Source organism: Scyliorhinus canicula, chromosome 3 (genome assembly GCF_902713615.1).
Source record: "Scyliorhinus canicula chromosome 3, sScyCan1.1, whole genome shotgun sequence".
Lineage (NCBI taxonomy): Eukaryota > Metazoa > Chordata > Chondrichthyes > Carcharhiniformes > Scyliorhinidae > Scyliorhinus > Scyliorhinus canicula.
In genome coordinates this window covers 84,850,758-84,877,600 of record NC_052148.1, presented here as the reverse complement: position 1 = coordinate 84,877,600, position 26,843 = coordinate 84,850,758, and the positions used below count along the sequence as shown (strand labels likewise).

Genomic DNA, 26,843 nt, shown 5'->3' with positions numbered 1-26,843 from the left:
TTGTTAATTTTTTTAAATGTGTTATTCTTTTCAATTCTACACAAACTTAACCTCAAATTTCAAGGGAGAAATTATGATTGCTTTCGACACAGTAAAAAAATAGATACTTACCAAAAGTAATTGAAAGCTTGGCAAGTGCGTATACAAAGCCAACTACTACATGTTCCCCACACTGTGACAGCACATCGAAAAAGACAGAGTTAGTAAGGGAACTGTTAATAGACTGGTAAGCCTTATTCAGTCACATCTGGCTGCGCTGATCAACAGATCTTGTCGCTACTTTCGAGAGAAGTTTAAGAATTTTAAAGAGAAGAGGTGGATGAAAAATCCTTTTGAATTGAGACCCCAGAATCAATTATTAACTGACAGCTGACTCCAAATGAAGAGACTGAACTTCTGTGCCTCACCTGTGACAGCATATTAAAAAGCACGCCACAAGTCCATCAGAATTCTGGAGTATCGTCTCCGAGGATTATTCAGTGCTGAGTAAAACAAGCATTTTGTTGCTATTCCGAGATTGGATTTTCCGTCCTCACTAAGATGGAGACTGCACAAAGGAACTAGCTGAACTATGTGTACTTGATATGCGCATTGTCCTCTCCTCCTGTGAACCTGGGCGGGATTCTTTGGAAACTGGCGGGGCGGGCAACTCCAGTGTGAAGGAGTGGCATAAACCACTCCGGCGTTGGGCTGCCCCGAAGGTGCGGAATCCTCCGTGCTCCTGCCGTCGCGGAAGGGGCTTGGCGCCACGCCAACTGGCGACGAAGGGCCTCTGCAGGGGCGCACAGCGTGTACTGTCATCATCCCAGCGCATGCGCAGGGGGGGTTCACCTCCGCGCTGACCATTGCGGACCGGTACACTAGCCGGCGCGGCGGAATAGAGTGCCCCCACGGCACAGGCCCGCCTGCAGATCGGTGGGCTCCGATCGTGGGCCAGGCCACCAAGGGGGCACCCCCTGGGGCCAGATCACCGCGCGCCCCCCTGAGGACCCTGGAGGTCACCCGCGGAGCCAGGTCCCTCCGGCAAATACCTGCTGTAACATACGCCGGCGGGACCCGCCGAAAACGGGAGGCCACTCGGCCCATCGCGGGCCGGAGAATCGCCAGGGGGGCCATTGCCAGCGGCCGCCGACCGGCGCGGCGCAATTCCCGCCCTCGCCGGCGGGGGGTCGGAGAGTCCCGCCCCAGATTGATCTGATCCATTAACTTTCTGGTTGAAGAAATCCTTCTTATTTCAGGTTTAAAGTATTGCCCCTTCAGTCTGAGGCTGTGCCCTTCGGTTCTTGTCTCACCTATCAGTGGAAACATCTCCACATGCACTCTATCTAGGCCTCACAGTATTCTGTAAGTTTCCCGCACCTTCACTTTAAGAATCCCGCACCCTCATCCTTCTAAACTCCATCGAGTACAGACCCAGAGTCCTCAACTGCTCCTCATATGACAAGCCCTTCATTCCCAGGATCATTCTTGTGAACCACCTCTGGACTCCCTCCAAGGCCAGCACATCCTTCTGTAAATACAGGGCCCAAAGTTGCTCACAATATTCCAAATGAGTTCTTACCAGAGCTTTATACAACCTCAGCAGTACATTCCTGCTTTTTAACATCAAAAAGCACTGGTGGACAAAATTAAGCAAATCTCAAGGTGTTTTATAAGTATTAAGGGCAAAAGGGTAACAAGAAAAAGAACAGGACCCATTCGGGACCAAAGTGCCAATCTAACTGCCTTCCTAACTGCCGACTGAACCTGCATGTTAATCTTAAGAGTATTCTGGACCAAGACTCCTCAGCTGCAAAAGGATTTGAAAATTAGCATCAGAACCCCTGCAATCTCCTCCCTTGCCTCACACAGCAACTTCGGATACATCTCATCTGGGCCAAGGGATTTATCCACTTTAATGCCCGTTAGACCTTCTAACACCTCTTCCATCTCAATACTAATCTGTTCAATTATATCACAGCCCCCCTCCCTGCTTTCAATGTCTATATTGTCCTTCTCCAGAGTGAACACAGATATAAAGTACTCATTTAATACCTTGCCTACGTCTTTCGGCTGCACATATAGATTGGCACTTTGGTCCAGAATGGGTCCTGTTCTTTTTCTTGTTACCCTTTTGCCCTTAATACTTATAAAACACCTTGAGATTTGCTTAATTTTGTCCACCAGTGCTTTTTGATGTTCCTTCTTTGCTCTCCAAATTTCTTCTTTAAGTATCATCCTGCACTTTCTATACTCCTCTGGGGCATTCACTGTTTTGAGCCCCTGTCTCTGCCATAAAACTCCTTTTTTCCCCCTGATCCAATAATGCATAACCCTTGACATACAAGGTTCTCTGCACTTTTTGGTCCTGCCCTTTACATTTGCTGGCATGTATTGGCTTTGGACTCTCTCTATTTAGTTTTTGAATGACTCTCACTAGCTCTGATATGGATTTTCCGACAAGTCACTGCTCCCAATCCACTTTGGCCAGATCCTGTCTTATTCTATTAAAATCAGCCTTCCCCCAATTCAGAATCCTTGTTGTCCACCTTTATCTTTTTCCACAACTATCTCAAATCTTTGCGAGTGATGGTCACGATCACTGAAATGTTCCCCCACTGACACTTCCCGGCTTAATTCCCTAAAATTAGTTCAAGTACCACCTCCTCTCTTATGGGACATTTGGCTCAAAAGCTCAAAAGCTCTCCTGGATTCACTTTAAGAATCCCGCACCCTCTAAACCTTTCACACTTTGCCTATCTCAATTAATATTAGGGAAGTTACTACTAGTATGGGTACTAATAGTATCCCTACTATTATTACCCTTTTGTTTTACCCTTCTCTTTCCCTGAGTGTTTGGAGGCCGATAGTATATTCCTAACAATGTGATTTCCTCCGTTTTGTTTTTACGTTCCACCCATATGGTCTAATTTGAGGAGCCTGCTAAGATATCATCCCTCCTCACTGCAATAATTAACTCCTTGACAATATTGTGACATATTTTTAAGCTCTGTAACTGCAAGCAGTTTGTATAAGCTCTGATTTAAAGCTGGACTAAAGTCACCTTCTTCCAACCCAAACAGCAACTTGTCAATCGCTAAATTACAGAAAGACTCAACTTTAGGTCGAAATTAACCCTCAATTTAATCCTTAAATTCCCTCCGTCACCAAATTCCAACTTTAGCATACGACTGCACTCCAGTGCAGACTTAGCACACATTAGCATCCCTGTAACTCTATCCATCACTGGATCCATATGACCAGAATGCTGAAAGAACAGCCGCCAAACTAACTTAATTGGACATACAATCCTATACATCATATAACAGTCAATTAATTACTCTTGTGCATATCCTTCATGTCTATCTTCCGGTTGTCTTTGCCTGGCTGAGTACTTCCAAGCTGTGCTTCCCCAATGATTATGGGGAGGCAGGGCATAGTGATATTGTCGCCGGACTAGTAATCCAGAGACCCAGCATAATGCTCTGGTGACCCGGGTTTGAATCCCACCATGGCAAATGGTGAAAGTTGAATTTAATAAAAAATCTAGAATTTAAGAGTCTAATGTTGACCATGAAACCATTGTTGATTGTCAGAAAAATCCATCTGGTTCACTGATGTCCTTTCTTGCCTACATGTGACCCAGATCGACAGAAATGTGGTTGACTCTTAAATGCCACTAAAAGAAAAAATGCTGGAAAATCTCAGCAGGTCTGGCAGCACCTGTAAGGAGAGAAAAGTGCGAACGTTTCGAGTCCAAATGACCCTTTGTCAAAGCTTAAAGGTATCGACCGTCTTAAATGCCCTCAGAGATGGGCAATAAGTGCTTGCCTAACCAGCGACGCCCACATCCCATGAACAAATTTAAAAAATGATTGCAACATGGTTGGTGGAAGGCAGTGCAGGAAATTTGAGATGATCTTTGGTTGCTCTGGCCCTAGAAGACCTGGATGCGGACAGCACATCCGTGGCAAAGTGTGGCCGCGGTCTGTTCTGGCTGGCTGACAGACAATAGCCAGGGAATTAGTTGTTTAGTAGTACTGAACTTGCTGAAAAAAGTGACTTGTCGAAGATTTTTATCCTGCAATCATCAGGACACATTGCAGGAATACCTATTGAGGGGAAAATAATAATTTATACTGTATGAAAAGAAAGTGCTGATTGATTGGCAAGTAGACTCTGATTAATAAAGGCATTGCCATGAAGAATGCAACAGGTGTCTGACAGTTAACTGCCAAGTATTATTTGAAATTTAAAACAGATAATTTGGCCTTCATTGATCAAGGCATTTCCCTGAGGAATTAGTTTTTTTTTGTTTAGCTAAAATGCATGTAATATGTTCACATATCCTTTCTGTCTGCAGTGGAAATATCTTTGTCCTCCTGAAGTAGAATATTGGTGAATATGCTAGCAGTCATTGATCACATGGATATAGCATTGCCATCAATACCACAGAATTATAATGGCGCAGAAGGAGGCCAATTGGCCTATCTTGTCTGCACTGGTACTCCAAACGAGTATTATGGATTAACCCCTATAACTGAACTGTGCCCTGCATCCGTGCCAACTTAACTGTGGTCTAACTTTCTGGCCTTACGGGCCCTAACACTATGCCCAGGTGGTTCCCCAGACAGTACAGCAGCGTGGAGGCGGCCTGCTGTGACTCCTGCCCTGAGATAAGGGTTCCCGCTGGCGCGCGCCTCCTGGTGCGACCCGGCCTCGATGGGCCCGGCCGCTGCTCAGGTGTCCCGGGTCACGTGGTGTCGCCCTGTTCTGTTCGCTGTCCACCAGATGCACCAGGGACATGAGGGGGGAGTCCGAGGTGCTGCGGTGCTCCAGAACCTCCCCTGCAGGAGTCACCAGCACGGGCCCCAGCACCTCCTCCTCCCTCGGGGTGCCTGATGGCCCCCGACTACTCTATTGGATGGGGGTGCAACCAGAGCCATCCCGAGGCCCACCCGCCACCTGGCGATGCCAGTCCTGGAGGCCAGCTCTGGTCTTGACCAGGGTCTGCGCGCTCGCGGCCATGGAGCACAGGGAGTGGACCATCTCTATCTGGGATTGCACCACATCACGCTGCGACTGTGCCACATCAGCCAGTGACTGGGCCACCAACCTCTGGGACTGGGCCACCCTGCCCAGTGTCTGTGCAATACCGGCCAGCGCCTGGGCAATGTAGCTGACATCCTAGCTATGGCCTGCTGTGACTTGGCCCATGCTGAGGAGTGCCGCTGCAATGTCCAGGTAGCTCAGGCACATGGCTGCCTGTGAGACAGCAGCCCTGTCCTGGGCCTCGGCCACCACCTGCACAGAATGCTGATCCATAGCTGCAACCATCGCCCCAATGCCTCCAACGCGGACGCCACCTGTGCGGTGTCGGCCTAGGTGGCACGCATGATCAACACCACCCCCTGCTCTGGCATGTGGATGGATTCCTCCACCTGCAGGTGCTGGATGCCCGTTGTCATCCCCTCTTGTGGTCCCTGGATCTCTTCATCTGCACTGTGGCTGGATGTTTCAGAAGGCTGGGATCCATCTGGACGGCAGCTGGTTCCAGTGGCCGGCCTGCTCTCCAACTGTCTGGCCCCTCGGCTGCCAGGGGGGCATTGGGGGAGTGGGCGGGGGGGGGGGGGGGGGGTACAGTCCACCAGTGAGTGGAAAAGTTAGCGTGGGAATTGTAAGGAAAGGGGAGGCCGCATTGCTCACGGCAGAAGAAATGACCAAGGTGATGGCCGCGTAACTTGTAAAACAGTTCACAAAGCATATGGAAGCGATGAAGAAGGAGATGGGGCGGTATTGAAAGTGCTGGCAGCAGTAATGAGCGCAGCAGCAGAGGTGCGGGAGCAAGGTGAGACACTGAAGGAAGTGGAAGCGGCATTATCAATGCACAGTGATCAACTCACCTCAATGGGGAAGGAGCTGCGGAGGGTGATAGAGACCAACAAGGGTCTGCAAGCCAAAATGGAAGACCTGGAAAACAGATCCAGGCGGCAGAATCTGGGGATCGTGGGTCTGCCCGAAGGGGTGGAAGGCCCGATGCCGACGGAGTATTTTGTCACAATGTTGGCGGAGCTATTGGGGGAGGTGAACGATCCCTCATAGGTCGTGGAGGCCTATACCAAAGGCGACTGAGCCGCCAAGAGTAGTAACTGTTTGTTTCTGTAGGTGCAGTGTGAAAGAGAAGGTCCTGTGCTGGGCAAAGTAGAAGCGGGTGGTGCAGTGGGCTGGAGCTGTTATACGCTTATACCAGGGCTTTACGGTGGATTGGCGAGGAGGCGGGCGGCCTTTAGCCGGGTGAAGAAGGCACTGTACAACAGCAAGGTGCAGTGCAGCATAGTGTATCCAGCTAAGTTGAGGATGATCTACAATTCAAAGGACTTTTTATTTTGGGACGGCGGATGCGACGGAGGGATTTGTGAAGGCAGAAGTACTGTGACAGAATTGAAAAATGGGACTGAGAGTGGGTCTTGTACCGATGTAGCCGCATGTAACTATTTTTTCACTGCGTGTTGGTGTATGTACTAAATGAGTCAACGCTGTATATTTGGACAAGGGAAGAGATAGGGCTTTCATTTGCAATTATGGTTCTTTGGGGCTTGGGTGTGTACGCTGGGGTTGTGTGTTAAAGGGGATTTCTTTGTTTTCCTGGGACCAGACGAGGGGAAGGAGACCCGGGGTGGGGGGGGGGGGGGGGGGGGGGGGGGCGGCCGGCCACGCTAGCCTGTTTAAGCCGTCCAATGAACGGGAGTGAGGTGGGGGGAGGGGGCTGTGGCCATCGGAGCTTGGAAGAGTGATACACTATCAATTACTACAAAGACGAGAGTAGTGAATAATCAAGGCTTTATTAAGCAAAGATGTGTGGCCTCCTGACGCTGCTACCAAAATGGGAGCAGCTCCGGCGAGCACACACATTTATACGCTGCCTACTGGGCGGAGCCAGCAGGGAGGGACTTACCCATATACCTCTAGTGCAGGAGTCTTACCGTACCAAATCTAATATACATCTAATACAGTTTGTGGTGACTACCACATTGAACAGGCTTCGGTGAGTCGAGCCGGGGTGAAAAGTTGGGGGAAGGAACCGAGGCTGGGGGGAGGAGTTTACAAGAGGAAGTGGAGGGGAGGAATGTGTGTGTGGTCGGGGGGTCTCCAATTCATGGGTGTCATTCACAGTACTGTTTTGGGGATTGGATGGCGTTTGGGGGGTAGACTATATATGTCAATGGTGACCATAGGCGATTCCTGATTCCTATTCTTTTTTTTCCATGGGAGGTTTTGTTTTATTTGATGTTTATATTGTCAGGTGGGCCGTTGTTTGGGGGCTGGTGAGAGGATGGGATCGTTGTTGTTAATTAGGGGCTCTAGCCCATTGTGTTAGTTACCGTTTACTGTTTGTTGGTGGGGTGTAAATTTTAAAGAAAATGTGAAAATGGTGAATAAAAATATTTAAAAAAAAGTTGAAGTCATGTTGCTTCTTTTGAGTGTTAATTTGGTCACCACCTCCATTTTGCAGAACCTTGTCAATGATCTGATTGGCGTTAATAAAAGTTTAAACAGTTGGGAATGGTTTCGGTTGCTCTATCCCCATGTCGCCTGAGGGTAGGGATGAAGCAGTGATAATGAAAGTCAAGGGGCTGGATTCTCCATTTGGGAGACTAAGTGTTGACGCCAGCAGGGCATGTGTGGACTTTCATGACCGATAAAACGGCGTGATACCCTCAATGATTCCCGTGAGGAGCTAGCACCTCCGTCGACTGAAACTCACACGGACCATGCTGAACACGGCAGGGTCCCAGGTAATGTATGTGCACGGCTACTGATCTGCACAGGTCGTGCCGTACAACATGACGCCGCTGTACGTGACCCCAACCCGCCAACCGCGACCTCACAGCCCACTCCCTGGCCACCGTCCACCAGTCCCCACAGCCCTAGCAGAAGCCCCCCTGGCCAGCGGCATGGATTGCAGCCAAGTGTGGCGGCGCTGGACACAGTCCGCAGCCGGCACACCGGGTTCCCGCATGGTTCGGACCATGTGGCCCGCGCCATCGGGAACTCGGTCAATCGGGGGTGTTGCATTGTGGGTGGGGCGGTTGATGACGCGCCAATGCCGATGAAATGCTGCGTGGAGCGCGTCACAATGACGCCAGTTTGGAGGGGGCGGAGCATGGCGGAATGGAGTCAACCCAGCGCTTGCCCCGATTTCAGCATGGGTATCCATTCTCCGCCCCATCGCTGAACACGATTTCAGTTTCGGGTTACGGAAAATCCAGCCCAAGGCCTTTAAATCGCTGGTAAGGCCTCAGCTAGCTATTTAATTCAGTTCTAGCATGACTTTAGAAAGTTTATTAAAACTTTGGAAAGGATGCAGAGGAAAATTAGCAAAATACACAAATGGGAGGAAACATCGTGGGTGGGACTCTCCGGCCTTCGACGCCGGAATCTTGTTCGCCGATTGGCTGGAAAATCCCCGTTTGCGGCGAAATCGGGGGCGGCGCCGCTTTTGCGATGCTCCATCCCCTCCAAAACAGCAAAATCTGAAGAGGGCTGCTCAGTCATGAAGAAAGCAGCCGAAACTCTCTCCTGTTCCTATTCCAAGGGTGAGACGACTGAATCAAACTCAACCACCTAAATTTGCATGGCCTGGAGCACTGAATTGCATGACGCTTTACGACCACAAGGGGATCATAAAGCTGGTGCAATTCAGCTGAGTCCCAAATGGAAATCCAGTCTTTAACCTTCAAGGAAAAAAGTTAAATTCAACTTCTTTTCTCATCCTTATTAGTAAACCTCCTCTTCCTCAAGACTGATAACATTTCTTACCTTTCTGCTTTTCTTCAGACATCACTGTGTGGCAAAGTGAAAGGAGACGAAAAAATTCATGGACTTTTGGGTCACAAATTTTAACATCTTCCAAGAGACTGTGGTCGTAGAACACAAATTTTAGGTCGGCCATAGAGTTAAATGTAAAATCCACTTTCTCTGTTTTCTGCAGATATGAAACACAAAAATAATTGATCATTTCCAAAATAATTTGCACTAATTGGAAACACTATGGACGGAATACTCCCATTTTGAGACTAAGGCCAGAATTGTCCAACTGTTCGCTGGCGGCGGCTTTCTCTGGTCCAGCTGGCGGCACCCCCCTGCCCATGGGTTCCTGTTGGCATGGAATGGCTTCAATGGGAATTCCCTTTGACAGCTGCAGGTGCAGAGAATCCTGCCGCCAGCAAACGGCACCCGCCGAGAAACATGTGGATGGGAGGCTAGAAAATACCTTGCTATAAGTATGATGGCGGGCAGCTACAGTAGCACCTGTCCCGTCAAACAGAATAGTGCATGTCCTGTCAAACAGCTGGAGAATGGCCAGGTCCGTAGCCGCCACGCGAGGTCCCCGAACGGTGTGAGCACACGCGAGTACGACTTTTTTGAGTGGGCAGAGCATCGCAAAAATGGCAACTCCACTCCGGTGTAAATGTGGATTCTCCGGCTGATTGCCGATTGTGATATTGGCGTCAGTGATTGGAGAATCCAGCCCTAGCTCTCGTTGATATGCGGTTTTGAATACAAGTCTCTGCTTTTACAGAATTAAGTACTTGTGGGGTTTTTATACTCGAAGTTCGCTGCCCTCCGAGGTACATCGCTTCGTTTGCCTGGCCCACCTCAAGACTGTTCCTTACCAAGGAACCAGTGCAACATCACCATCATCGCCCACAGCAGCTCATTACCCTGTGGCTTCCTCATCAGCGTCCTGTGCACCCGGTACACCTCTAGAAGCCGTTCGAAGTTCCCCAATCCCAACAACGTCTCCAACACTTTGGCTACATAAGAGCCAGCTTCCACTCCCTCAATGCCCTCTGTCAACCTCACAATCCGCAGGTTCTGTCTCAGGGAGCAGTTCTCAAGATCTTCCACCTTCTCCTGAAGCCGTTTCTGGATATCACGCAATACCCCCATCTCGGCCGCCAGCAAAGCAAGCTGCTCCTCATGCTCCCCCACTGTCTCCTCCACGTTCAGGATCGCCTGGCTTTGAGTCTCCAGCCTCAGCTCCACGCGCTCGATCCCCGCCTCCAGCGGGCCCACCATCTTCGCCAGGTCCTCCAGAGACCCTGCTGGGTGACCTTTTCATTCAAGAAGTTCATCAGCTACTCCATAGACCATTGAGATGGTAGGTCTGACCACTTGCTCTCTGCCATCTTTCCCTGTGTCGCAGGAAAGGTTTCTTGCTCTGGCAACTCCTTTCACCTAAAAGCACTTATGGTCCATAAATTCATCCACTGGTGGAATAAACTCTTCCTCACCACTCCTGCACCCTTTTTCATCAAAACATCAGCCTGTGAATCGGTGAAAAGGCCCAAAAACACGGCCACAAGCGTGACCAGTCAATTGTGTGACTACTCACACCGCCTCAGGCGAGGCAGCAGTCGGAGGGCTGCTGGATCGCAAGACCTACCAACGGAGAATCCTGTCCGCCCCAATGTACCTCCACACCCCCCCCCCGCCACTCCCCCCCTCCCGATGTCTAATCATACATGTCGTCTTGTGCCTTACAGGACCTGCCAGAGGTGGGGCCAGTCCATCTGGTGTCCCCCGCCCCCAGCTAGTGCCAGAGCCGGTGCCCCCCAGACAGCCGAGCACAGATGGGGAACGCAGCCCGAACACCAGCCCTCCATCTAAGACTCAGGACACCCCAGAGCTCAGGTCGGAGGATGACACTGACTTTCTGTCACAGCTGTCTCCAACACCCTCCACCATGTGGGGCCCCAGGTCCTATGTTGCCAGGAGAACCATTGGCTGGCACTGCCCTCACTGGAGGCTGCCATGGGTGTGGCTCAGGTTGGTCCGGTGGTGGGTGGTGGCCAATTGGGCAGGGTGTTCGGGGCCAGAGGGTGGGGCACTTTGGCAAGGATGGGTTGCGGGGGTGTGCGGAGCCATCTGGCCGGTGTCACTATGTAGACCAGGGGCTGGGGTGGGTGGTCAGTAGGTGCTTGGCAAGATGGCCGCCGGAATGGCGGTCGGTGCCTGGGCATCGCCCCAGTCCTGCGGGGGGCACCTTGGTTACTCGGCCTTTTCCCCCCTTTCCCTAGCCCTGGCAGAGGCCCCCCACCCCAGGTAGCACGGCTTGCAGCCCACAGTAACTCCACTCCGTGTCCTACCTCCTCTCTATCGCTCAGCAGCCAGAACGCCAGATTCACAACTTTTAAAACCACAAGTGAACCACACCGTTGGGAACTTTGCCCATCAGTGGTGGTGAATCTTGGAGGCCCGGAGAACAGGGTGTCAGTCCCACTAATGTACTTAAACGCCGTGTGGCGAGCGACGTATTTACGCCATTTTCAGGGTGCAGAAGAATCTCGATATGGCGTCAACCCTGCGCCTACCGCGATTTAGGCGTGGGAAGCTATTCTCCGTCCAATCGCGTTTCGGCGTCAGCAAACGGAGAATCCCTCGCAAATCCCGTTTTTGGGCCACCGCTTTCAGTGGGAAGCTTGATAGCAAGGTTCGGCGGCTGGGCCCCTACCCACAGCAACGCAATTTCCCTCCCACCCCCACCATGGGATTTTCTGGGATTCTCCCCCCCCCCACCATACAAGGGTGACTAGACTCCCCCCCCACCAACTCCCACCAGAGAGCCTCAATTACAGAGATCACCACCAAAATACCCCGCATGAGAGAGACCCCGACCAGAGACCCCCAAATTACAGAGACCCCACCTCTTTGGCCCATTGCGAGGTCCACCACATCAGGGCCATGCTTGTAAATACCTGCACCGATTCTCACCCACATGAAATCTGAGAGATTCACGCAGCCGTGGCAAATCGGTTCTGGCCCATTAATAGGATGCGAAAGGGTCAAACTGACCCATTTGCTTCCTCCTGCTGGTGTAGGGCGTGAACCTCGATGCTGCCGACAGTGGGGACCAGTTTTCTGCCTGATGCTGGATCCTATGCTGCATCTGGAACTAGACGACCAGCGGTTGGTCGCAGAGAACCCAGCCCTGTATGTTTTCAAGGAGTAAAACATAGCTCTTGCGGTTAAAAGGATCCAAGAATGTGGGGGTCACTGAATTGGATGATTAACCATGATCATCGTGAGTGGTGGAGCAGGCTCGAAAGGCCGAGTAGTCTACTCCTGCTCCTATTTTCTATGTTTCTACCGCACAAATCTGACCCTGGTGGATGCAAAAATAGAACGTGAAACTCTATTTTGGTCTTAATGGGTAGGTTCAGTTGTGCAGTTCAGTAAGTAGGATAAAATAAATTCTAGCAATGCTGAAAATAAAACTCCAAATACGATCCTGTGTAACTAAGTATTAAACCAGTGCCTTGAAGATTTTGCTGCTGTCACTGCAACTAAATCAATATCACTGTGTGATGTTGCTTTGACCATATCCTGTAAAAGTCTAATTGTCCAGCCTCTTCTCTGAAATGTTTGGGGAAGATGAATTATAAGGATAAGTGGTGAATTATGAGGCATGGCTCTCGAGCCCCCCCCCCCCCCATTGATTCTCCGACCCGGCGGGGGATCGGAGAATCAAGGCAAATAAATGTAGGAGAAAGAAGAAAAATTCTTACTGCTGTTATATCTGCCCTTTGTCCAGAAAAATCACGTGCATGACCTGTGAACATAAAAAAGCAAGAAACGTTTAAGGATCGGGAAAGACAAAAATATTCTAAATGTAACATTGCTTTCAATGTAAAGGATTTTCAACATTTCTATTCAATATGAATTATTGAACGTACAAATCCATCTCACAATATAAACTTTTCACTTTGAATCGTATGGACAAACTAGACAGTCTTGATTTAAAGACAATGGAGGTTAGCATTGATAATGTTCCGCATTGACAATGACAAAACAGCACCGAGATGCATCACATCTGTGCTCCACAACCTGATGCCACTGACAGGCTGGCAGCAAATAATCTTCTCATTTTGCTTACCAACGAACTGGATTTAATAACAACTTACTGCTATTTTCTCCTTATTTGTGTTTCTTAATTCTTAAGGTGATGCATCCATCATAGAATTTCAGGCCAGGGTTTTCTGTTCCGGGCCTTAGTCCTGTGATGGGGTCAGGAAGCGGGTGTATTTTCCTCCATGGAGCCCAATGTGAAATTGCACCAAATCACACAATTCCAGACTCATCAATTATGCAGCAAGGAGTTTATCAATGTTTTACACGGTGGAGCAGGCAGAGTGTTGCATGCCCGCTGTCAAACCTAGGCACAGTATTTAAAAGGCACCTGGACAGCTGCTGCTGTTGCTGAATCTGACCAGCGGTCCAGGAAATGGTCTGGAGACAGCAAGGTGCACTGGCACCCAGATTTAGTGACACTTACTTAGAGGGACTGCTGTATGCAACAGAGCCAAGCTCACTAACACTCAGATGACTACTGAGGGAGAGGCCGCTGAAAAGACTCAAGTCAGATGACAAGTCTCTGGGACAGGTCCTTCACAGGATGCTTGGAGTGCAGCAGGAAATGTGGAAGCATCAAGCAGATGATGTGTTGGGTGCTCTGAATCCGTGGAACACATACATGCCACCAACACTTAAAATAGTAGAACACTATTTTATTAAACTATAAACTGTTGAACATACTCTTACTGTGGGTTAACACAATGTTAGATTAACTAAAGACCTGTGCCTATCCTAACCAGTCTAATCACTCAGCACATGGTGAGGATCTGTGCTGTAAGCTCTTGTACTTCTGAAAGGCTGCATCCCGAATGAACGGGAAAACTGATGCCCTCTGTCTATATAGTGAGTGTGCTCTAACTGGTGATTGGCTGCGGTGTTATGCATGGTGATTGGTCCTACTGTATGTCCATCGGTGTGTGTGTCTGCACCATGATATACTGGTGTATATTATGACAGCAGAGATGTTGGACATACTCAACAGACTGACTTGTGAGGTGGAGGAGTCTGTCTGCTTGCTTGCTGATGAAGTGGGAGTGACATGTAGAACATAGAACAGTACAGCACAGAACACGCCCTTCGGCCCTCAATGTTGTGCCGAGCCATGATCACCCTACTCAAACCCACGTATCCACCCTATACCCGTAACCCAACAACCCACCCTTAACCTTACTTTTATTAGGACACTACGGGCAATTTATCATGGCCAATCCACCGAACCCGCACATCTTTGGACTGTGGGAGGAAACCGGAGCACCCGGAGGAAACCCACGCGCACAGGGGGAGGACGTGCAGACTCCACACAGACAGTGACCCAGCCGGGAATCGAACCTGGGACCCTGGAGCTGTGAAGCATTTATGCTAACCACCATGCTACCCTGCTGTGTGCGTATGGAGGTCTCCAAAGGAGTTTGGCAAAGCAATGAAGGTCCTTGTCCATCAGAATTTCTGAGGGAGGCCCGTTCAAACCTGCACTCTATCACAGTATCCATGGAAATGCAGGATGATGACAGGGCACCTTGACATTCATCCAGGTGTCCTTTCTCCTAAAGGAGTCAGGATGAGCCCTCTGGCACACAAAGGAAGAACTGATGGCAGACACTCCTGGGACTTCCATTCAGGCCTCTTAGAGGGTGCATTATTCTTTGCAATACCCTCAGTCTGTAATACCCTCAGTACAGAGCGTGCAGCTGCACTAGAGCAGGGGACCCGAAGCTGGACACCTCCAGGCCTCAAGGCCACCTGCCAAAGTAATCAAGGGCAATAGGGCATAGTAGTCAGCAGACTTCCTCCCCCCCTGCTGCAGAGGTCAGGGGAGGATATAGACACAGTGGCAGGCTATGTATATTTAAGAATTCTAATTTCACATAATAATAATAATTGCTTATTGTCACAAGTAGGCTTCCATGAAGTTACTGTGAAAAGCCCCTAGTCGCCACATTCCGGTGCCTGTTCGGGGAGGCCGGTACAGGAATTGAACCCGCGCTGCTACCTTGTTCTAAAAGCCAGCTGTCTAGCCCACTGTGCTAAACCAGCCCCTGGTCTGGTTGTACGGGTGCACTATACTTGTTCTATGCAGTTTTGTAAGTAATCTATGCTTTCACTTTAACCAGATCTGATTTGGTTTCATTGTGATTCTTATTCATTAAGGCCTGTCCCTACACCCCCCCCCCCCCCCCCCCCCCCCAATCTTCAGGAGGGCACAGCAGACTGGGTCTATCTCCCCTGGAATCATTCATATGCAAGGAGGCAAAGGTATTTGCCAGGAACCTTGCAAGTCATGTGCAAGAAATTTCCCGCACAGGCCGAGCCTTTGCTCTGCACAAGCTCATCTGTTCCAATGTGTTAGCATTCTCAGTATCACATGCTTGTGTTGCCCTTCTTATTCTTATATCTTTCTTAAGTGCACAAGGGCAGAGATGGCAGTTAGGACAATGATCAGTGATATGCTCCTCCTTCCAGATGCGGGAGATCAGGGAGCTTTCTAGTGTTCCTGACGACTATGTCTGCGGGAAGTGTGACCAGCTGCATCTCCTCACAGACCGCGTAGTTTGGTTGGAGCAGCAGCTAGACTCATTGTGGAGCATACAGGGGGCAGACAGTGTGTCAGACAGCTTCAGGGAGGTGGTCACATCACAGTTTCAGACAATTAAATGGGTGACCACCAGGAAAGGCAGGCAGGTAAGGCAGGAGCCTCCTGTGGCTATTCCCCTCTTAAACAGGTATACCGTTTTGGATACTGTTGAGGAGATAGCCTCTCAGGGCAAGATACCAGCAGCAGCCAGGCCTGTGGCACTAAAACTGGTTCTGCTGTAGAGCAGGGTCGGGCTGAATCCAAGTGAGTGATAGTAGTAGGAGACTTCTATAGTCAGGGGTACAGACAGGCGTTTTTGTGGTCGCAAAATGGACTCTCGGATGGTGTGTTGCCTCCCTGGTGCCAGGTCCTGGATGTTTCTGAACTGCTACAGGGCATCCTGAAACAGGAGGCTAAACAGACAGATGTCATTGTCTGTCATGGTATGGAAACATGCAACCAATGAACACTCAGAAGAGGACACAACTAATGGGCAGTCAGGACACTCAGACGTGGCATCACCACAACGGGGCATGACATAAATACTATAAAAGGGATGAGGCATTCACACCCTGCCTCTTTCCACAGACAGACATCTAGAGAGTTACACAGGGTTGATCAGCAGCATCACACCCCAGCATGTGGCTTAGCGCAAGCTGGTACAGTTAGACTGAGTTACTACTGTTAGATTAGCAGAGAGTCAAACTCATTTGAGAACTGTGTTAATAGTTCGATAAACACGTTGAACTCATTTCAGAGTCTGGAGCATCCTTTAGTTAAGACTCTAGGTTTACCAACACAATATTAGTGGCAACTGGCGATCATTCAAGCAGAAATTTCAACTATACGTGGAAGCATCCAACCTCAATGGCGTGACCGATGCGCGAAACATAGCTCTTCTACTCACCACTGCGGGTGACCATGCGATAGAGATCTTCAACTCCTTTCACTTTTCCGAAGAGCAGGACAAAACAAAGTACCAAACCATCCTGGACAAATTCGACAGCCACTGCGAGATGGACACCAATGAAATCTTTGAGCGCTACATCTTCAAGCAGAGGATGCAAGGTAAAGACGAATCCTTCAACTCCTATCTAACTAACCTTAGACTGCTAGCGAAATCCTGCAACTTTGGTGATATCACTGACTCCATGATCAGAAACCAAATCGTTTTTGGAGTCTACTCTGATCCTCTGCGAGAGCAATTGTTGAAAATCATGCCAGTCGCGATTGAAATGTGTACTGTGCATGAGCACTCTAAAAATCGCTATTCACAGTACAAAACAGCAGAAAGTGAAAAATAAGCCTTCCACGAGGTGGAGAGTGTTCAGGCCATCTCCTGGATGCAGCTCCTCCACATTGACAGAAGAGGCCATTTCGCGCATTCTTCCCGGGGGCCCGACACATGCGCAATGCGATGGGGAACACGAAGTGGCCAAAATCCGCACTGCGCAGGTGCAGACGTCCGAGACCCGCACCGCGCATGCGCAACGACGCACTGAGCGTCATGACACCGACATCATGATGGATGCGAACTGCAGCACCGCCCATTTTTTAAAAAACTGCCCTGTAAGAGGCAAACACTGTTTAAACTGTGGGAAAAAAACCCACTGTGCAGCCCTGTATGGATCTGCACCACCAGTCGTGCCTCCCACTCGCCTGTCAAGGCAAGTCATCTCCTCCACCACCTCTCCGGCAGTCGACGAGGATCAGACGCAAGCCTCAGAGACTGGACTTATGAGCATTTGTTTTGTTTGTTCTGTTCTGTATTCCTCAGTCAGTCACATTAGACAGGCACATTCACATAAAGAAAAAGGGTGGAGATGTCATGATATGCAAACATGCAACCAATGAACACTCAGAATAGGACACAACCTTGGGGCAGCATGGTGGCACAGTGGTTAGCATTGCTGCCTATGGCGCTGAGGACCCGGGTTCAAATCCCGGCCCTGGGTCACTGTCCATGTGGAGTTTGCACATTCTCCCCGTGTCTGCGTGGGTTTCACCCCCACAACCCAAAGATGTGCAGGATAGGTAGATTGGCCATTCTAAATTGCCCCTTAATTGGAAAAAATAATTGGGTACTCTAAATTTATTTTTTTAAAAAAGAATAGGACACAACCAATGGGCAGTCAGGAACGAAAGGGAAAATGCTGGAAATTCTTAGCAAGTCTGGCAGCATCTATAGGGAGAGAAAATAGCTAACGTTTCGAGTCCAATGACTCTTTGTCAAAGCTTTGTGCTAACTGTGCTATTAGTTCCCTGATTGAACTAACTTCAAGGTCTGGAGTATCTTCCTGATCTAAGCTGCTTCCGGTTGCAGCCAGTGTTAGACCAGTGCACCTAATATGACAACATCCAGCCTCTTTCCACAGACAGACATCTAGAGAGTTTGACAGGGTTGATCAGTAGCATCACACCCCAGCACGTGGCTTAGAGCAAGCTGGTACAGTTAAACTGAGTTACTACAGTTAGATTAGCAGAGAGTCAAACTCATTAGAGAACTGTGTGAATAGTTCAATAAACACATTGAACTCATTTCAGAGTCTGGAGCATCCTTTAGTTAAGACTGCATCAAGTAGCAGCCTGTGTTATCTGAAGCAGCATAACACAGCATTGACACATTGGTACTAATGCCATATGATGAAAGAGTGTGGGAGGAAGAGCTTTAGATATATGGATCACTGGGATGTCTTCTGGGGAAGGTGGGACCTGTATAAGAAGGGCCTGAACTGTAGCAGCACTAATATACTGGAAAGATGGAGGCTGAGGAGAGACCTGATAGAGGTCTCCAAAATTATGAGAGGCATAGACTGGGTGGAAAGTCAGAGGCTTTTTCCAAGGGTGGAAGTGTCAATTGCAAGGGGTCACAGGTTCAAGGTGAGAGAGGGAAAGTTTAAGGGAGATGTGAGCTTTTCACGCACAGAGTGGTGGGTACCTGGAACATGAGGATGTGGTGGAAGCAGGCGCATTAGCAACATTTAATGTGGATACATATATAGGGAGGAAATAGAGAGATATGGAACGAGAAAGGGCAGAAGGTTTTTTTAGTTAGGGCATCATGTTCAGCACAGGCTTGGAGGGCCGAAGGGCCTGTTTCTGTGCTGTACTTTTCTTTGTTCTTTATTATTTGTTCATCCGTTGGCTGCACAGGCCCCTCCATCTGAATCCTTCCTGCCCAAACACTGTCCATGCTCACCTTACAACTCCTCTCTGCCGATACTCTTCCCACCCTCCCGTACATTAAACCAACTTTCACGATCCCCGCATCATCCCACATTTTCCTCTATTACTCGCAACCTCCCCAATCCTCTTTAGATCTACATAGCTTCCACATCTCTTCACTGCTCTCCTCTCTGTCTCATGCTCCGTCCCAACCTTTCAGCCATCTACTCACAGCTCGAAGATTCATGTCCTGGAGGCACCAGCAGCTCGTGTATTCAGGTGTTCCAGTCACTGACAGCTGCACATGATCTTCCAAGGTCCAAGGTTGCTGAAAGCCTCCATCTTTTCCATTCTTCGCAAGCTGCCCAGGCTTTTATCAGGGTGAGTCCCAACTTACACACACTTTCTTGGGACGGACTAGTATGAAATCGGCCAGCAGCAGGGGAAACATATATGGAAACATTCATGGAAAATAGAAGCAGGAATAGGCCGTTCAGCCGTTCGAGTCTGCTTCGCCATTCATTATGGTCATGGCTGATTATCAAATTCAATACCCTGATCTCGCCTTCCCCCCATATCCCTTGATCTCTTTAGCCCCAAGAGCCATATCTAATTCCTTCTTGAAATCACACAGCGTTTTGGCCTCAACTGCTTTATATGGTAATTAATTCCACAGTTTCAGTACTCCCTGGGTAAAGAAATCGCTCCGCTCCTCTGTCCTAAAAGATTGACCCCTTATATTCAAACTGTGACCCTAGTTCAGGACTCCCCACCACTGGGAACATTCTTTCTGAATTACCCTGGCTAATCCTGTCAGAATTTTGAAAGTTTCTGAGATCCCCTCTCAGTCTTTTAAACTCCAACGAAAAGTCATTGGTGAATAGGATGAAGGAAAACCCTAAGGCTTTCTATAGGTATATCAGGAACAAAAGAATGACTAGAGTAAGATTAGGGCCAATCAAGGATAGTAGTGGGAAGTTGTGTGTGGAATCAGAGGAGATAGGGGAAGCGTTAAATGGATATTTTTCATCAGTGTTTACACTGGAGAAAGACAATGTTGTCGAGGAGAATACTCAGGTTCAGTCGACCAGGCTAGATGGAATTGAGGTTCACAAGGAGGGGGTGTTAGCAATTTTGGAAAGTGTAAAAATAGATAAGTCCCTGGGCCAGATGGGATTTATCCTAGGATTCTCTGGGAAGCCAGGGAGGAGATTGCAGAGCCTTTGTCCTTGATCTTTATGTCGTCTTTGTCGACAGGAATAGTGCTAAAAGACTGGAGGATTGCAAATGTTGTCCCCTTGTTCAAGAAGGGGAGTAGAGACAACCCTGATAATTATAGACCTGTGAGCCTTACTTCGGTTGTGGGTAAAATGTTGGAAAAGGTTATAAGAGATAGGGTTTATAATCATCTTGAAAAGAACAAGTTGATTAGCGATAGTCAACACGGTTTTGTGAAGGGTAGGTCATGTCTCACAAACCTTATTGAGTTTTTTGAGAAGGTGACCAAACAGGTGGATGAGGGTAAAGCGGTTGATGTGGTGTATATGGATTTCAGTAAGGCGTCTGATAAGGTTCCACAAGGTAGGGTATTGCAGAAAATAAGGAAGTATGGGATTGAAGGTGATTTAGCGGTTTGGATCAGTAATTGGCTAGCTGAAAGAAGACAGAGGGTGGTGGTTGATGGAAAATGTTCATCCTGGAGTTCAGTTACTAGTGGTGTATCGCAAGGATCTGTTTTGGGGCCACTGCTGTTTGTCATTTTTATAAATGACCTGGAAGAGGGTGTAGAAGGATGGGTTAGTAAATTTGCAGATGACACGAAGGTCGGTGGAGTTGTGGATAGTGCTGAAGGGTGTTATAGGATACAGAGGGACATAGATAAGCTACAGAGCTGGACTGAGAGGTGGCAGATGGAGTTTAATGCGGAAAAGTGTGAGGTGGTTCACTTTGGAAGGAGTAACAGGAATGCAGAGTACTGAGCTAATGGCAAGATTCTTGGTAGTGTAGATGAACAGAGAGATCTCGGCATCCAGGTACATAAATCCCTGAAAGTTGCCACCCAGGTTAATAGGGCTGTTAAGAAGGCATATGGTGTGCCAGCCTTTATCAGTAGGGGGATTGAGTTTCGGAGCCACGAGGTCATGCTGCAGCTGTACATAACTCTGGTGCGGCCGCTCCTGGAGTACTGCGTGCAGTTCTGGTCACCCCATTATAGGAAGGATGTGGAAGCTTTGGAAAGGGTTCAGAGGAGATTTACTAGGATGTTGCCTGGTATGGAGGGAAGGTCTTACGAGGAAAGGCTCAGGGACTTGAGGTTGTTTTCGTTCGAGAAGAGAAGGCTGAGAGGTGACTTAATAGAGACATATAAGATAGTCAGAGGGCTAGATAGGGTGGACAGTGAGAGTCTCTTTCCTCAGATGGTGCTGACCAACACGAGGGGACAAAGCTTTAAATTGAGGGGTAGTAGATACAGGACAGATGTCAGAGGCAGTTTCTTTACTCAGAGAGTAGTAGGGGTGTGGAACGCCCTGCCTGCAACAGTAGTAGACTCGCCAACTTTAAGGGCATTTAAGTGGTCACTGGATAGACATATGGATGAAAATGGAATAGTGTAGGTCAGATAGGCTTCAGATGGTTTCACAGGTCGGCGCAACATCGAGGGCCGAAGGGCCCGTACTGCGCTGTAATGTTCTATGTTCTATTCTATGTTCTATCGTCACGATATCCATGGCCCTTTGAGACAACACGTTCCATGCTTTTACCACTTGCTGCATACAAAAAGTTCACCCACGCATCCTATATGCTTCCCTTGTCCAAAATCTTAAATCTGCATCTCCTGGTCCTTGCATCATCAGCTAATAGAAACAGTTTTTCTTCGTCGATCATATTTAAACCAGTGATAATCTAGTACACGTCTATCAAGCCTCCCTTCACTGTTCTTTGTTCCAAAGAGAAAAACACCAGCTTCTCCAACCTAACCTTGTAGCTAAAATCCTTTGGGAACAAAACAGAAAACTCGCTCAGACACACCCAAAGAATTCACTATCTTGCAGACTTGTGCTGGTCTGATTGTTCCAATGTTAAATGTGAAATGTTATTTTTAAAAAATTATTTTATTCAGGAATTTTCATTGAAACAAACTGAAGCAGAAGCAAAATTATACAACATTGTAAATAACCAACACCCACTCCCCTCCCCCATTCCACCCCGCCCCTTTGTTGACTTCAAAATCCTCCTTAAAGTCAATGAACGGCTTCCACCAGGGGCGAAGCCATCAACCGACGCACCCAGAACGAACTTGACCTTTTTCAGCCTCAGGAATTCTGCCAGGTTGCTCATCCACACCCCCGCCTTTGGCGGATCCGAGTCCGTCCTCCAAGTAAGATCGGTCTCCGGGCAATCTTGGAGGCAAAGGCCAAGACATCGACCTCTCTCGTCCCTTGGACTCCCGGATCTTCTGGCACCCCGCGTATTGCTACCTCTGGAGTTGGGGCTTCCTTCACCCCAAACACCTCAGACATTACATCCACAAACCCCTGCCAGAACCCCTTTAACTTCGGACATGCCCAGAACATGTGGATGTGATTCCCGGGCCTCCTCGTGCACCGCCCACACCTGTTCACTATCCCTTCAAAAAACCCATTCATGCGCGCTACTATCATATGTGTCCTTTGAAGTACTTTAAACCGAATAAAGCCTCACACGCGACAAGCACTCATTCACCCTCTGGAGGGCCTCAGCCCACGTCCCAGACTCCACCGCCCCACCCAGCTCCTCCTCCCACTTCAGCTTTATATCCCCCTCCGGGGTCCCCTCCCAATCCATCAGCTTCTTATAGACCTCAGACATCTTCGCCTTCCCTTCCCCTATCTCCACCTTCGACAGCTCCTTGGCTTGCAACCCCAAGGGCCATAGCCGAAGAAAAGACGGCACCTCTCCCTTCACAATATTCTGTATTCTGAGATCCACCAAATCCTCAGGTTTACTACTATTTCTGTCCTTTAAATCTTTTTTAAAAAAAACATTTTATTAAGGCATTTATGGTTTTATAACAATAAAAAATACAAATACAAATGGAAACATAATTCAGTGCGTAACACATCCCTCCATCTCCCACTGTTCCCGCCTACTCTAGACACAAAATAGCCTCACTCCTCACCACCCCCCCTTATTGAATCTGCTGACAGTTTAGTATTTTCCGAAGAAGTCGAAAAATGGCTGACACCTCCGAACGAACCCTAATGTTGATCCTCTCAGGACAAACTTAATTTTCTCAAGTCTAAGAAACCCAGCCATGGTTTTGGGGGCTTTGAATCTCTCCACGCTAGCAATATCCTTCGGGCTACCAAGGAGGCAAAGGCCAAAACGACAGCCTCTCTCACCCCCTGGACTCCTCGGTCTTCCAACACTCCAAAAATCGCCACCTCTGGACTGTCCTTTAAATCTTATCACATCGTTAACTTCCTTTGTTAACCACAGTTGACTGACTTTGTTTTTTGTGCTTTGAAGGTGCACAATTGCTGCAAATTATGGAATAATTATTTAAAGACTCTCCATGGCCAACATAGCTGTTGATGTATTTCCCTAATCCACCTCAGCCAGTTTGCCCCTCATACCTTCATAATTTCCCTTGTTCAAACTTAACACCCTGGCTTCAGATTGTAAAACGCCATTATATTATGGTCACTCATCCCTATTTTACAAGATTTTTAATTAGCCATTTCCCATTGGATACTATATCTGAAGTAGCCTGATCTCTAATCGGTTCTTCAACATATTGCTTCTGAAAACCATCCCTAATACACTCCAGAAACACACCCTCCACAGCATTGGTACTCAGTCGGTTTACTCAGTCTATATGCAAATTGAGTCACCCATGATCAATATATTCCCTTGCTACATGCTGCTGTAATCTCTTGATTACCACCATTCCCCACACTACTGCTTCATGGTCTAGAATCCTATCAATGTTTGCTGCCCTTGCTGTTTCTTAGCTCCACCCAAACAGATTTCACATTTTTTTTCCTTCCGATCTGAAATCCTCCTTTACAAATGTACCGATCATATCCCTTATTATCAGTGCAACACCAGCTCCTTTTCGTTTATGCCTAAATGTTGAATATCCTTGAATATGCAATTCTTAGTCTTGGTTACTCTGTAGCTATGTTTCTGAAATAGCAATGAGATCATAACCATTTAGCGCTATTTGTGCTTTTTAATCTTGTTAACCTTGTTGCAAATGCTGCGTACATTCAGATAGAGTGCCCTCAACTTTGCCTTTTTTACATTATTCCACATTTTAGGCTTAGTTGATGTTCACCTTCATTTTGACGGGATCCTAATTTCATTTGCCACTTTACTATTTCCCATTACCAGCTTTATTTTCTTCCAATTTGAGCTACCCCTCAGGTTCTCATCCCGCTGGCAAGCTTGTTTATACCCTTCCCCCCTGGCAAGCTTGTTTAAACCCTTCCCAACAGCACAAGCAAACCTCCCTGCCAGGATATTAGTTCCAGTTGTCACGAAACAGAGGCAGTTTTAAATAATCTCTATTTGTATTTGTGAGTATTAGAGATAAGTCACCCATTTCCTCTCTGTTCCTAACCTGTGGGGTCACCAGCTCTCTAAACATTCTATCAACGTAGTTCTCTACCAGCAGAGGGCAGCAGAGCAGAGCTACTGATCAGCTGTTCTGGGGAAATTTGCATACGTGCAGTGCGGTCAGCCTAAGTTGAAGGTGAACCTGCGAAGAAGACCCAAGGAGTTTGAGTAAAGGCAAGCAACCAGCAGAGGGCAGCAGAGCAGAGCTACTGATCAGCTGTTCTGGGGAAATTTGCATACGTGCAGTGCGGTCAGCCTAAGTTGAAGGTGAACCTGCGAAGAAGACCCAAGGAGTTTGAGTAAAGGCAAGCAACCAGCAGAGGGCAGCAGAGCAGAGCTACTGATCAGCTGTTCTGGGGAAATTTGCATACGTGCAGTGCGGTCAGCCTAAGTTGAAGGTGGTTTGTGGAGGGGCTGTCGGCAAGTGACAGTTAAACCCGAAACACTTCGTGAGTGTTTCCCACCCTACCTCCTCCTCTAACCAACCCCCCCACCCCACGGTGGTTGGGAAGCGGGAGCAGGGGCCTGTCGTGAAGGTGAGTGAGTGCCTTTAAATTTGCTTACCTTTCAGCGGGATCAGGGTTTGAGGTAATATCAGGTAAGCTCTTCCTTTCTTTTTCTTTTTCTTGTTTTTTTTTTTAATCTAGAGGGGATGTCAGGGAAGGCAGTACAATGCTCCTCCTGCAGAATGTTTGAGGTGAGGGACGCCGTCAGTGTCCCTGCTGATTTCATCTGTGGGAAGTGCACCCAACTCCAGCTCCTCAAAAACCGTGTTAGGGACCTGGAGCTTGAGCTGGATGAACTTCGGATCATTCGGGAGGCAGAGGGGGTCATAGATAGGAGCTTCAGGGAAGTAGTTACACCAAAGACTGGAGATAGATGGGTAACTGTAAGAGGGACTGGGAAGAAGCAGTCAGTGCAGGGACCCCCTGCGGTCGTTCCCCTGAGTAACAAGTATACCGTTTTGGATACTTGTGGGGGGGGGGACTTACCAGGGGTAAGCCATGGGGTACGGGCCTCTGGCACGGAGTCTGTCCCTGTTGCTCAGAAGGGAAGGGGGGAAAGGAGTAGAACATTAGTAATTGGGGACTCAATAGTCAGGGGCACAGATAGGAGATTTTGTGGGAGCGAGAGAGACTCACGTTTGGTATGTTGCCTCCCAGGTGCAAGGGTACGTGATGTCTCGGATCGTGTTTTCCGGGTCCTTAAGGGGGAGGGGGAGCAGCCCCAAGTCGTAGTCCACATTGGCACTAACGACATAGGTAGGAAAGGGGACAAGGATGTCAGGCAGGCCTTTAGGGAGCTAGGATGGAAGCTCAGAGCGAGAACAAACAGAGTTGTTATCTCTGGGTTGTTGCCCGTGCCACGTGATAGTGAGATGAGGAATAGGGAGAGAGAGCAATTAAACACGTGGCTACAGGGATGGTGCAGGCGGGAGGGATTCAGATTTCTGGATAACTGGGGCTCTTTCTGGGGAAGGTGGGACCTCTATAGACAGGATGGTCTACATCTGAACCTGAGGGGCACCAATATCCTGGGGGGGAGATTTGTTAGTACTCTTTGGGGGGGTTTAAACTAATTCAGCAGGGGCATGGGAACCTGGATTGTAGTTTTGGGGTGCGAGAGATTGAGAGTAGAGAGGTCAGGAGCACAGTTTTGACTTCGCAGGAGGGCGGCAGTGTTCAGGTCTGTGGTTTGAAGTGTGTCTATTTCAATGCCAGGAGTATACGAAATAAGGTAGGGGAACTGGCAGCATGGGTTGGTACCTGGGACTTCGATGTTGTGGCCATTTCAGAGACATGGATAGAGCAGGGACAGGAATGGTTGTTGCAGGTTCCGGGGTTTAGGTGCTTTAGTAAGGTCAGAGAAGGGGGCAAAAGAGGGGGAGGTGTGGCGCTGCTAGTCAAGGACAGTATTACGGTGGTAGAAAGGATGCAAGATGGGGACTCTTCTTCCGAGGTAGTATGGGCTGAGGTTAGAAACAGGAAAGGAGAGGTCACCCTGTTGGGAGTTTTCTATAGGCCACCTAATAGTTCTAGAGATGTAGAGGAAAGGATGGCGAAGATGATTCTGGAAAAGAGCGAAAGTAACAGGGTAGTTGTTATGGGAGACTTTAACTTTCCTAATATTGACTGGAAAAGATATAGTTCGAGTACATTGGATGGGTCGTTCTTTGTACAATGTGTGCAGGAGGGTTTTCTGACACAATATGTTGACAGGCCAACAAGAGGTGAGGCCACTTTGGATTTGGTTTTGGGTAATGAACCAGGCCAGGTGTTAGATCTGGAGGTAGGTGAACACTTTGGAGACAGTGACCACAATTCGGTGACCTTTACGTTAGTGATGGAAAGGGATAAGTATACCCCGCAGAGCAAGAGTTATAGCTGGGGGAAGGGCAATTATGATGCCATTAGACATGACTTAGGATGTGTTGGTTGGAGAAGTCGGCTGCAAGGGTTGGGCACACTGGATATGTGGAGCTTGTTCAAGGAACAGCTATTGCATGTTCTTGATAAGTACGTACCAGTCAGGCAGGGAGGAAGGGGTCGAGCGAGGGAACCGTGGTTTACCAAAGAAGTGGAATCTCTTGTTAAGAGGAAGAAGGAGG

At 48.5% G+C, this 26,843-nt stretch overlaps 1 protein-coding gene across 4 annotated transcripts in view; it reads right to left on the bottom strand.

Annotated features, from left to right (window-relative positions):
* Nucleotides 1–26,843, bottom strand: part of LOC119962771 (phospholipid-transporting ATPase ID-like) — a 348,272-nt gene that overhangs the window by 101,531 nt on the left and 219,898 nt on the right. For all 4 annotated transcript variants that reach the window (XM_038790831.1, XM_038790829.1, XM_038790830.1 and 1 more), the window contains 2 exons: nucleotides 12,552–12,595; nucleotides 8,800–8,965 (listed from right to left, as the gene is read on the bottom strand). In XM_038790831.1, the coding sequence (XP_038646759.1) occupies nucleotides 8,800–8,965; nucleotides 12,552–12,595 (210 nt within the window). The remainder of the gene's footprint in view (nucleotides 1–8,799; nucleotides 8,966–12,551; nucleotides 12,596–26,843) is intronic.